The 12,910-nt window shown below is 52.9% G+C and overlaps 1 protein-coding gene across 18 annotated transcripts in view; it reads right to left on the bottom strand.

Annotated features, from left to right (window-relative positions):
• Positions 1-12,910, bottom strand: part of TNIP1 (TNFAIP3 interacting protein 1) — a 95,446-nt gene that overhangs the window by 43,725 nt on the left and 38,811 nt on the right. For 10 of the 18 annotated variants that reach the window (XM_032626012.1, XM_032626003.1, XM_032626018.1 and 7 more), the window contains 10 exons: positions 12,074-12,163; positions 10,363-10,428; positions 9,985-10,116; positions 7,276-7,404; positions 4,937-5,068; positions 4,624-4,749; positions 4,012-4,077; positions 3,441-3,632; positions 2,501-2,591; positions 33-797 (listed from right to left, as the gene is read on the bottom strand). In XM_032626012.1, the coding sequence (XP_032481903.1) occupies positions 763-797; positions 2,501-2,591; positions 3,441-3,632; positions 4,012-4,077; positions 4,624-4,749; positions 4,937-5,068; positions 7,276-7,404; positions 9,985-10,116; positions 10,363-10,428; positions 12,074-12,163 (1,059 nt within the window). In that variant the 3' untranslated portion in view covers positions 33-762. The other 8 variants (XM_032626009.1, XM_032626005.1, XM_032626014.1 and 5 more) reach the window with 6 other exon arrangements.

Below are 12,910 nucleotides of genomic sequence, written 5' to 3'. Positions count from 1 at the left end.
TCAGGGCATAAAAGAATACCAGTCACAAAATGTTAATCTTCAACTTGGATTTATGTCCAAGATTCGTGCAAACAGCTGCCCGGGGATCAACAGCCACCCCAAACCGGGCCTCAAGCACCACGAGCCTCCAGCTGAGGGCCTGGCAGCTTCAGGCTGGGGCCCCTCAGCCGATGTGGCTGGCATGGGCTTCATCCCAGGCTGCAGTGGGGCTGGCAAGGCTGCCGTGGGCAGAAGTGGAGGGCCCAGGAGTTGAGCATCTCGTCTCTTCTGCTCCCAGAGGCAAACCCGCTCTTCCCGCAGCTCCTCAGAGGGGGAGGGGATGTGCACGGGGCAGGTCCTGCTACTGCAGAGCTTGAAGCAAAAACTAAACACACACATGAACTGAACGTGGTCCCCAGAGGGGCTGCCGGACCACTTCTGGGGGAGCTGTGGAAGGAAGGGGTCTTGACTGCACCCCACTTGATTAACATCTGCCAGCAGTTGCTGCAGAGGATGGCAGGTCAAGGCCGGATGACACCTCTCTCCACCCAGTGGCAGAGTAGTGAGTTTTTCCCAGTCACTCCAAAGGAAAGGCCCAGATGGACGCCTTCTGGATGGAGCCTCCCCAGTCTCTAAACAGTTCAGGTTGGGGCCAGGGTTCAAGCTGGCCATCCAGCTCAGCCTCCCGAGTGGCTGAGGCTCGGAGAGCCCATGGCCTCTAGTTTTCCAGTAAGCTGAAGTCAGCTGGCTCTGCAAGACGAAGGTGGAGCCAGGGGACTGGTCTCACTGAGGTCCCTCACGGTCATTTTTGGTGGGTTCTAAATAAACAAAAATTTTGAGGATTTGAAGATGAGGTGGTACAACAGGTTTCAAAGTCCTATGGAAACCAATATAGTAAGAGTGGAAAGAGACCAGTGAGGGTTGTTGGGTATCACCAAGTGCCAGGCCCTGGGCTAAGTGCCTTAGGGATATCTGTCGTTCAGTCCTTGCCCAGCCCTATGAAGCAGACACATTATTATCCCTTTACGGGGTGGCGGGGAGGGAACTGGGGCACAGAGAGGATTTTAAAAACTTGCTCAAAGTCCCAGGTCTAGGAGGTGCTGGCACCTAGTCAGTCTGGTTTCAGATCCCAGAAATGGAGTAGTTCTGGGGGAGGGGACAGTCCTGCCCACTTGGCCACCCTCTGCCCTCATCAAAGCAGGTTCCGAGGGGCTCCACAGAACCTCTAGGGCTCCGCAGGGAAACATCAGAAAATGACCAGCCCAGTACCTCCTCCTTCCAACCACGAGATCCTCCACACGATAGCCCGCTAAGTCCCCCTGTGGTCTCTGCTCCCACTCCTTCTGCAGAGGGGCACTCGACCTCCTGGCACAGCTGCGACCCTTAGAAAACTCCTCTTCCTGCTGAGATGGACTTGGCCTCTCTATTGCTCCCCTTAGTTGCAATTCTGCTCCCAGAAGCCCCGCAGGCAAGGCAGTGCCTTCTGCCCCATGAGAGCCTCGCAGAAAGTGAGGGAGTGACCAAGGACCCAGGGTGCTCTTGTGACTGGCGAACAGACCTCCAGTTCCCAACTGTTTATGGCGGACACCGTGGCCAGAGGGAGCTTTACAAAATGCAAATCTAATCTCTCATGCCACTCTGATTTTATTTTATTATTTATTTTTTTATTTTTTTGGCCGCACGGCAGGGCTTGTGGGATCTTAGTTCCCCGACCAGGGATTGAACCTGGGCCCCCTGCAGTGGAAGCACAGAGTCCTAACCACTGGACCGCCAGGGAATTCCCACGCCACTCTGATTTTAAAATGTCCAAGGACTGCACATCATCCGTAGGATAAAGACCAGCCCTCCTGCCGTGGCCTACAAGGCCCTCTTGGCCAGGACCCGCCAACCTCCCTGACCTTGCCTTGCCCATCCCCCCCTTCCCCACCTTGTTCCTGGCTCCAGCCACGCCAGCCTTCTCTCAATCCTCAGGTTGGCCACAGTTCTTCATCCCCTCCCAACAAGGCCTTTGCATTTGTCCTTTCTCTGCAAGAACACCCTTGGCTTCTGCCTCTTTACCTCGTTAATGCCACTCATTCTGAGGGTCTCAACTCAAACACCATGGCCCCCAGGCTGGGTCAGGTCCCTCTGCTGTCTGCTCTCATAGAAACCTGCTCTTCTTCCTTCAGGGCACTTGAGTGCAGCTGTATGCCCATCGGTATGATTTTAACCATTCATTTCTGCCTGCCTCACTAGACAGTAAGGCCATAAGGGCTGGGACCATATCCGAGCTTCCCCAGAACCTCGTACAGCACACAGCATTTAGACCCTGAACTGTAATGAAGGAAGGAATGGTTTCAACCCTCTCATGATGCAGTCACCATCCCTTTCTTCTCAACACTATTTCAGAAAGCTGGGCCTCCTCCTCCACCTAGATCAGAAGGTAGCAATAACATCATCCCCAAACGGGGGTGATACTGGCAGATAAGACGTTATCTCCCCCCATGGAAGACAAGGCTCCTTACCAGGGGATCATGCTCACCTGGTTCCGTAGGCCTGGCCGTGGGTGAGCCCATCACTTGGGAGCTCTGATTGTGTATCCCTCCACAGGGCAGCCGCCAGGTGTATTCTGGCTGCAACAACACTGGTGCTTAGTAATCAATTACCATACTTGAAAATTACAGTAGCAGATACTGTGCCGGGATAGTACTAAGTTCATATTAATCGAGTACAACTGAATCCTTACAACTACCCAGGTTGCCACCCCCATTTTACAGGTTAGCAAACTGAGGCTCAGATGGGTTAAGCAACTTGTTGAAGGTCGTCCAGTTAGGCAAGTGGCCAAGCTTTGATTTGAGTCCAGATCTCTATAATCCTGGAGCTAATCTCTTAAGCCCCGCAGTACACTCCAGTGTTTAAAGATGCATGTAAGGAACGGTCATGGTGGGAGAAGCTGGATGGAAGGCAGCTGTCACCAGGTGACAGTGGGGGTGCCTGAGGGGGCTGTGGCAGAGGCACTGCAGAGGATGGGACAGGTGACGGCAGCTCTTTGGAGACAGAATGATAAGCAAGAGAAGAAAAAAGCAGCCAAAAAAATGGAAGAAAAGAGAAAAGGAAAGGAAACTGAAAAGGGAAAAGAGAAAGAAAAGCAAAGGGAGAGGATGCATGGTGAGGATCTGGTACCTGGTTCCAAGCGGAGGTTATAAAGAAGGCCAAACCCAAACTCCAGTACCCCTGGCCTGGTGGGCGGGAGAAAGCCCTGCTTCTGGGCCCACTCCCTTACTTGGCCTTTTCTGTCCTACACCAGTGACCCTGAGCAGCCCTGGGCTGGAAGGTCCTGCCCCGGGACAGCAGGCCGCATGCCACAGTGCTGTTCAGAAGGGGCCGACGATGCAGCTTCTGACTCCCTCACTTGACCTTGCCCTCTGGAATGTGTCTGGGTGGCCTGTGTGTCCTGGAGTGAAAGAGGGGCACAGACTAACCAGGTGGAAGAGGCGCGAGTTGGGAAGCTGGGGTGGGTGCTCCATGGCCGTGGGGGGAGGCGGGTAGCGGATCTGGGACCAGTCCTCAAAGCCACGGTGTGGCACAACGGGGGGCACGGGTGGGTAGGCGTAGGGGTAGGCCCCGTAGAGATGCTCCAGGTGGGGCTCCAGGTGGTAGCGGTCTGCCGAGGTCTGCAAGAAAGGCTGACATCTGGCTCTGGCCTGTGACAGGCTGCATGGGCCGTCCCAGTGACACCCATCCCGTCTCCCGTTCTCTACTTAGAATCTCAGTTCTCTAAAGACTGGCACGTGGCCACGGAAGGCTGGCACATGCACACAAGAGTGGCACATGGGCATGGAAAACTGGTACATGGGCACAGAATATCAGCTATGATAACAGTTAGTGTGTCCTGAGCACTTATTCTGTACCAAGTACTGTTATGAATGCTCCACCCGCATTACCTCATTAGTTAGCTGGGCACCTGAGCAAACGATGCCCCCACCAGTGACTGCAGCACCCTGAAGGAGGTAAAATGCAATAAGTGCTGCTTCCTCCCTCAAGCCTCCTCACCTTTGCTTTCCTCTTCTGCTGTCTCAGGGCATCTTTCGCCCTTTCCTCATCTTTGAAGGCTTTTAGCTGAGAGAAGGAGGGAAGGAGAGAAGACCGTCAGCCTAGGTGTTTCCTGGCCAGGCCTGGATCCAGGGCCCAACCAACCACAGGGTTGACCAGCCAACGCATGAGGCACCGCTCTGGGCTGTCCTGCCTGGCCCAGCCCCGGGAAAGGGCCCTATGAGACACAGCACAGCTCAGGCTGCCGGCTGCAGGTAAGGCCTGCTCACCCATCACTGGGGGTGGTCTGAACACAGGTCAGGAGGGTTGCGTGAGCCTTACTGCTTCCGTGCTTTCGCATTAACACCTTTTAGTTCCAATGTGGGAGAGAGTGGATGGCTCAGAGCTAACTCCTAAATTTGCTCTTTTAAGGCATGAAAACTGACTGTGGAAAATCAGAGCTACAGGTCAGAGAAGGGAAGGGCCTTTCTGAGGGCCACAGAAATGTCGCAGCAGAGCTGAAAGGAGTATCAGTGAGTGTCCTGACATCCAGTCTCACCAGGGACCCTCCAATCCATGCCCCCTCCCCGTGAGGACAGCCAGCTGCCCCCTCCTTGGTCCAGCTCTTGTCACCTGGGCATGTGACAGGGTGACCTGGGCTTGCAGTTTCTCCACCTGCTTCTTCAGCTCTTCCTTCTCCTCATTCATGCGCTCCCGGTCGCTACGCTCCCTCTGGAAGTCCTCCTCAAAAATCTTCACCTGAAGGGGTGGTAAGGGGTGGGGAGGTGGGGAGAAAGGGATGAGGCAGGAGGGGCAGTTCTGAGTGGAGGCTCAGACGTGCTCAGGCCTAGAACCCCGGGCTTCCTGATGGGAGTCAGACATCAAAACTGGTTTCACCACATCTCAAAAATCCCTGTGGGGAGGAACCTCTTCCCCCTAGCCTCACCTGCTGTTTCAGCAACTCATTCTGCGTGACCAGCTCCTGTTTCCTTAGCAGGCCTCCAGCTCCTTCCGGGCTCCCGAATGCTGCTGCTGGAGATGAGGGGGAGGCCTGGATACTCAGTGCTTCCTCCAGGGCCTGGAATCAGGAACAGAGGAGACGGGCCCATCAGCAGAAAGCCCCTGGAAGTCAGGTCTCATTGGAAGGGTCAGGCCCCACTGAAAGGCCCCTTTCCTGATAACAATAATAATAACCACCACTACTTAATAAGTGCTGTCTTATTTATGAACACTATACACACATCATTTCACTGAATCCTCGCCACAGTCCTATGAAGAAAAGATTGTGACCATCATCCCCATTTTATGGATGTGAAAACTGAGGTTCAGAGACCTGAAGTGATTTGTCCAAAGTCACACAGCTAGTAAGTGGCAAAGCAGGGATTCAAAGCCAGTGTGTGCTCTTAACCGGCAGCCTAACCTGTGGTCTTTTTGTAGAGGGGAGAAATCTCCTTTCCTGAGGATGAGTGGCTCAATTCTTAGCACCCAGACCTAGAAAGAATACTAAGTCCTTTGGGGAAAGAAATTTCAGTCTCCTCGACAACTGCCTGCCCTGTGATTCCTCAGCTTCTGTAACCCATTCCCACCAAGCCAACCTCTCCATCCCCAGCTCTTCTGTATTAGATTAGCCTGGATTTTAATTTTGACTTAATTAATATTTTACCTTTCCAACCCTGAAAATGGGCTGAAACATCACCAAATAGCATTTTGAAAATTTTAAAAGCACCCCTACTTTACCATGTCCGCCAGATACCTTTCCTTACGTAAACAGTGTGCTTACATTCTCTTAAAAGTTTTCCATTGACTGATTTTCCCCTTCAACCCTGTGAACGTGTTGCTTGAGGACTTTGGAACACCTCTCAAGACTGAACATCCTCACCACCACCTGGACTTTAGCTCCCTAGGCAGCAGGGCCTCTGCTGGCCATGCGTCAGCACTGCTCACAGTGCCTCCCTGGACCTTGGGGAGATAAAGGAAACCTTCCCCAACTTGGACTTGGGCCCCACTTGGTCTCCAAGACTCCCCCAGAAACATGAGGACACCTGCTGAGCCAGGAGTAAATCCAGGACGCTCAAGGGGCGGCTATGGCTGCACTGCACCCTCCTCCTCCGTCTGCCCCATTTTCCAGATGAGCAGGCTGAGGTCCAGGGACAGGGAGTGTCTGCCCCCAGCTATGCCACAGAAACCTGGAGGGCAGCGACCCTGTCTGAGTCAGCCCTACAACCAGCAGCATGTACGACGTGCTGCCTGGATTTAGACCCCCAATTCCCCCAGCTCAGGACAGACCACTCTTTTCCCTGAGAACAGGTCCCAGGGCCCCACGCTCAGCATCATCAGTGCTTACCAAACACCAAAACCAAACAGAAAAGGTCACCCCCGGGGGGCGCCTAGTGAATGCAAACTCACAGCGGAGCCCGCTGTGAGCAGGAAAAGCAGGCAGAAGGGAAAGGCAGACAGACGGGACGGGAGGAAACGCTGAGCACAGGCTCCACAGCAGGAAAAGCTAAGCCTTAGGAGAAAGTTTCCTTTCAAAGCCCCTCCTGTCAGCTTGTTCCTTGAGCCCCTGCACTGGAAGGCGGGCAGGGGCTATAACCTGGGACCAGAAACAGCCCCCAGCCCAACCCGGCCCACTGCCTCTCACCGTGGCTCAAAGCAAAGGGTTCCCGCTTTACCTGGGCTCTCCCACCCCCACCCCGAGCCCCATATCTCCCTGGATCCCCCTTCTCGAGGGCAGGAACCTCAGGCCAGTGACCCCCCCCCATTCCCTTCAGTGAGTTCTTCCTGAGCACGTACGGGCTTGGTGCCAGGTGCTGGGGGATACGTACTCTGGTGAAGACGCACACCTCCCACAGTCAGATGGGAAGACAGGTCATTGGTAAGTAATCACAAGAAAATGCCAGAAGGGGTGTGAAAGAAGCTGCCGGTACTTTAGACACACAGAATAGGGAGCTCAAAGGAGACTTGGGTTGCAAAGGCCTCACCGAGGAGGCAGTGTTAAAGCTAAACCTGAACGATGAGGGGGTGGCACTGTGTGAGCGAACAGCACGTCCAAGGGCCCACAGGGGAGCAAGCATGGGGTCGTCCCAGCCTGGCACTCGGCGTGCGGGGAGGGGAAGGGAGAGGTGGCGGAAATCACGGGGCAGCACCGAGAGCCTCAGCGCCTTCGCCCTGAGCCAGGAGTCGCCCCTCCTGAGCTGAGGGTCTGAGGCACCGGCCACAGGGTGGGCACCGCGGCTGGCTCAGGGAAGCCCTGCCCGCCCAACGGACCACAGCTGATGCGCCCACCTTGTTGAGCCGCTGAATCTCCTTTTCCTGGTACTCCCGCTGCCGGGTGAGCGGGCTCAGCTGATCCTGCAGGTATTTGACCTTCTGGCGCAGCTCCTTGGCCTCTGCTGTCAGCTGCTCCTTGTCAGTCTGCAGGGAACACAGGACTGGTAAGCAGGGAGCCTCTCCAGGAGGCCTAGACTCCCTGACTGCCCGCCCCGCCCTGCGCGTGGCCATGCCTCCCCTCTCGCTCTCACTCTGCTGCCCCACGATGCTCATGCACAAGGCCCCAGGCGATGCACCCGGGTGAGAGCGGTAAGGTCTACATGGTCCTGTCCTCAAGGAAGGGGGGCTCAGTTGAATGAAAGGCCCCAGGTTCTGCCACCAGCTCCTCCAACAGTGAGCTGAGCCCTTGGGCACTGTCCCAGCCCTCTCTGGTCTAAGCTCTCCTATCTGCCACAGGTAAGGGTTCGTAACAGGAGTCACAGGTGGGCTTCAGGAGGTCTGTGAGTCCCTAAACCGAGCACACAATTTTTTTTTTTTTTTTTTTTTTTGCGGTATGCGGGCCTCTCACTGTTGTGGCCTCTCCCGTTGCGGAGCAACAGGCTCCGGACGCGCAGGCTCAGCAGCCATGGCTCACGGGCCCAGCCGCTCTGCGGCACGTGGGATCTTCCCGGACTGGGGCACGAACCCGTGTCCCCTGCATCGGCAGGCGGACTCTCAACCACTGCACCACCAGGGAAGCCCCCAAGCACACAATTTTGACTGTGCAACTTTCTAGAGAGAAAAGCCACAGTTTTCACCAGATTCGCACAGGGGTCTTCTATGACGCACAGAAAGCGGTAAGCCACCGAAAGTCTCCAAAGGAGCTTTCAGCTCTTACAGTCTCTGAGCCCAAAGGAGATAAGATCTTCATAGAAATAAATGCAGCACAAGGCAGAAAGGGTTCCTCCGCGAAGAAACAAAGTACTACTGTGAGGTTAAAAGAAAGAATACTACAGCTGAAAAGAAACCAGGGAAGGCTTCAAGGTGGAAGCACTGCTTCCATACCTACTATGGAACAATCCAGGTTCTTCATCGCAAAGAGCCACATCTGGAATGGCCCTCAGAGAACATCAAGTCCTAGCCCCTTTACACGACAGCAAATGACTATCCAGAGAGGGGAGGTGACTTACCCAAGGCCACGCTGTGAGCTGGGGCTAGACTAGAACCCAGGTCTCCTAATTCTGGTGTTCTCTGTCCCCTTGCAAGTCAAAGCAAGTGTTTAAAATAGAAGAGGGCAGCACAGTGCAGAGGAAAGACCAGACACACCCATATTAAACTGTCTATTTCTGTGTGTTTATTTGTGATAAGAGGCCTGGTAACCATGGTTACCACTGGGAAGAGCCTGGAATTGGGGTGGTGGGGGTAGTGAGGGGAGACGGTCCAGGGAAACTCTCACTGTATCTGTATCGTGTGAATATGTCAATATCCTACAAACTAGCTGGTGAGCTGCTTTCAGCCAAAGATGGCCAAGGGCAGCCTTGGCTGGATCTTGTGGGAGTTGTTGCGGACTCCCCGCTTAAGAGGCTCCCGGGTCAGCACGGCCTCTATGGCCATGTGTCCCTATCCATAGGGCCACGCTTTTGTCTTGAAACATCGCGCCTTTCCCCCAGCTGACAGGGCAGAGTGTCAGATGCCAGGAACTTATCCCACCCACTAACGTGAGCCAGGGTCTGGCTGTGACAATCCCAAGCTGTGACTGTACACTCACCAGAAAAGACAGGCAGTGTCCTCCCTAACACACATCTCCAAGGTACGGGGCGGTCGCCAAGGCAGGCTGACCGCTCGGAGAAGGCCCCTGGGTGTTGCATACTGATGGGAAGGAACTCTGCTGGAAATGGCCATTTCTAAGTCAGGCAAAAGCAGCCCGTACACAGTTCTCATGAAGGAGAAGGCATGGTGACAGAAATAAAATCTCCAGAGAGCCTGGGGGTCAAATGGCCTTTCCTCTTTAAGCTGCTCCAGGATCCTGAAGGGCCTTGGCCGGTGTCAGTCACACACATCACAGATCAGATGCTACTTCTTCAGGGGACCTGTTCCTGGGCCCCCCACAGAATGAATCCAGGCCCCCTTTATGCTCTCGCCCTGATCCCTGTAACTTCTCCTGTGTCGTACTTAACACATGTCTACTCATTTGCTTCTGTAATTAGATGTCCCACATCTCTTCCCCCGAGGGTGGGGTTGACTGTTCACTGCTGCGTCTGTGTGCCCAGCACAGTGCCCAGGGCATGATCTGTCGAACAGTGACCAGAAGAAGGACTGAAGGAAGCTCTGTCTAATGCTGGAGTCCCTCGCCCACAAACAGCCCTCACCACTGTACACATTCGGCAGCGCCCAGCTCATCAAGTGTACTAGAGCAGGCCTGTGGAATCTCTTACATTCTGTGCTTCCCTGTGCAGTTCCCTAGATCATAAGATTTTAACTGAACCAAAGCTCTTCGGTATAAAAACAAGAAAAAAAATGAAAAGAATAACTAATCCAATCTCAATTTTCAGATGGGAAACTGAGGCACGAGGAAGGAAAGTGCTTTTGCCTCTGGCCACACAGCCCTTGAGTACTGGAGTCAGAGATGGAACCCGCGTCTCCTGAGTCCCACCCCTGATTGTTTACTCCCCTAGCTCCAGACGGCTGGGGAGGAGAGGGCTGGCCCCCCGGAGCTGAACCTGTGGGACCAACAGTCACACTTGCCTCCTCCATTTCTATCTTGGACTTGGCCAGGAGGAGCTTGCGGTCAAAGTCACGCTGCTTCTGCTCCCGCTCGGCCTCCAGGTCAGTCACCTGCTTCTGCAGGTCCGCCAGCTTCTGGCGCAGCTCAGTGATCTGAGTTCAGAGGCAGAGAAAGGGAGTGTGTGAGGGCCGGGGTGAACGTCCAAGGTTCAAGGCTGCTGCGAGGGAAGCAGCACGCTGCCCAGAGAGCCCAGCTGTGAAGCAGGGCTCCAGCCTTGAGTTCCCATCACCCCCACAGCCCAGCTGTGAAGCAGGGCTCCAGCCTTGAGTTCCCATCACCCCCACAGCCCAGCTGTGAAGCAGGGCTCCAGCCTTGAGTTCCCATCACCCCCACAGTACCTTCTGCTCATACTGCTGCTTCATGGACCGGAAATGCTGGTCCCATTGCTTGTTCACTTCCAGCAGCTGCGGGGGAGAGATTGAGGTGGGCAGGAGATAAGCAGAGAACGACCAAAGAGAGCCAACTCCTCCAACACCAGCTTTGCAGGCGTGTGCAGCGTGCGTGGACAGCAGCTACACACACTGCCTCGATCCTGCGCTTCTCAGAAACGTTCCTCAGAGCAAATCACCTTTATCAACCGCCACATTTTACCCTTGCCGGGAAGGCAAGGCTAACACCAAGACACAGAAAGAGTATATAGTTTTTATTGTAGAACTATGAACACACACCCATGTGGAGGGCAATTTGGGACTCTGTATTTAAATTTCAAATTCTCGTTCTCTTTAACCAAATATTGCCACTCTGAAAAATGTAACCAAAAGAAGCACTTGTACAAGTGTGTAAAAAATATGTGTACTGCTGATCATCTCAACGATATTTATATTGCAAAAAAATCTAGAGGTCAACCTGAGCATCAGAAACAGGTTAAGGAAATGACAGAATAAACAGAAAATGGAGCACTGCACAGCTCTTCAGAAATTCCGGTGCCTAGTACATTGCCTCCATTCTGAGATGATACTAATTATTTGCCATAATCTTGATATAACAATAATTCAAGGAAGAAAAACAACCTAACATCGTTAAATTAACAATGGAAACGGCATCCCAAGTTCAAAAACATTAAAATATGATAAAAAGTACTCAGAATTAAAGAAACACAGGGTATGTTTTACATATAAATAAATACCCTCAAAGATATAGTTAATTTTAAGGAAAGAAAGGAAAAAAGCAATCTGCAATGTGGTATGTATGATATTTTCACAAACATCATACATTAGTAAGTATACAGACAAAACTGAGGAATATACAATGAACTGTTATCAACTGTGGTCATCTCCAGGAGGTGAGATTCTCGATCTTTTTATAATGAACATTATATAACTTCTGTAATCAGAAAAAAAAAAAAAAACCTTACAGTAATACAAAAAGAAAACTAAAGTGAATATGCATATAAACAAGAGAACATGACTTTCAGATGTGCTGGAGGACCAGGGAGGGCAGAAAGGCCCAGGGACTGGGACAAGGACAGGGCTGTGTGGAGAGGAGGGGCTCAGAGAATAGAGACGATGGGGCTCCCACCTCTGGTCCAGAAATACCGGGGGTGGGGGACAGAGGAAGACTATGCACGAGACACAAGGAAAGAGCCTCAACTTCTGGAGACTCTCAACTGATTAGAAGCAGTGCTGCAAGCAGGTATGGGATCTCTCTTTCTGTGACAGTTCCTCCCTGAACCAGCTGCGTGGTGACAGATGAACCCCAGACTCCCCATTCCTGATGCTAAAACTTGCCTCTTATCACAACCTCTCTCCACCATCCAGGGTTTACCATGGGAGCCTTCCTAAACTACCCCCCGCAGCAATTTTAGGCCATACCCCAAATGCCACCTCCTCAGAGTGACTCCTGTGGGTAGGGGAACTGATCAGGAGACAAGAGCCAGGGAAAAGCAGCATCTCTCACCCATGGGCAGATGGTTCAGTAGTCACCATGGCAACGCATCACAGAGACCTGGGCCTAGCCGGAGCCAGAGGGCCAGGGAGGGTCTTTGTCCTGCTGGTCCCAGGAGTGAGGAAGGGTCTTCCCCAACCACCACCACTCCCTCCAGCCACCTACCTCTGTGCGCTGCTGCTCCAGCATCCTCACCTTCTTCTCAGCAGCACCCAAGGCTCCCACCTCTGGGACTTTACCTGCTGTCACACCAGCCTGAGGAGAAACACAGAGGGGCCTTCAGCAGAGCCTCAAGTAACAATTCTCTCCCCTACTCAGTGCCCCTCTAAGGCTGCTCACCCATGAGACCCAGCCCTCTGTCTCTTGCCTCTCTACCCTCCCACCCACCAGGACACTGATACTCGTCCCATATATGACTGAGTCCCTTCGGGAAGTCCATGGAGATCATTATTCCCCCTCCCTGACCCTCAGGGGCTCCCAGACCCTTCCCTCTCCCTCCCCCGCCCCTCCATGGCCACTTCTTTTCCTGCTCAGGCTCTACCTCTAAGGCATTGCCAGCTGCCCTCTCCTCCCCTACCCATCAGCCAAAAATGCTCCAGCCTGGAAGGCAAGAGTTACACATTTTTTTTAACATTTTATAAAATGTTTATTTTTAAAATGTTTTTAAAAAGATACACAAATAAAGGTACGTGTGCATGTGTGATTAGTACATGTATTTCCTAGCTCTGACCTCTGAGAGGGCCTAAAGCAGTGTCAATCCAATAGCAATGAGCACAGATCTTGGTTTCTAAATACCATTCTCTAATGAAAAGAAACAGGACTCCTTGGAGAAGTGGTTAATTTCAGGCCTGGGGCAGGGAAAATATAAGGTTATTATGGAGCGACTTGTGGTGCCAGAAAGTAAGGAAGTGCTCAATCATAAGAAGAAGAAGAAGAAGAAGAAGAAGGGCATATCAAATGGGCACAGGAGACAACTTGAAAGAGCTTCCTATGACCAAAGCT

This window comes from Phocoena sinus, chromosome 3 (genome assembly GCF_008692025.1).
Source record: "Phocoena sinus isolate mPhoSin1 chromosome 3, mPhoSin1.pri, whole genome shotgun sequence".
NCBI classification, from domain to species: Eukaryota; Metazoa; Chordata; class Mammalia; order Artiodactyla; family Phocoenidae; genus Phocoena; species Phocoena sinus.
The sequence above is the reverse complement of the archived record's forward strand: the minus strand, read 5'-3'. Positions and strand labels throughout refer to the sequence as shown.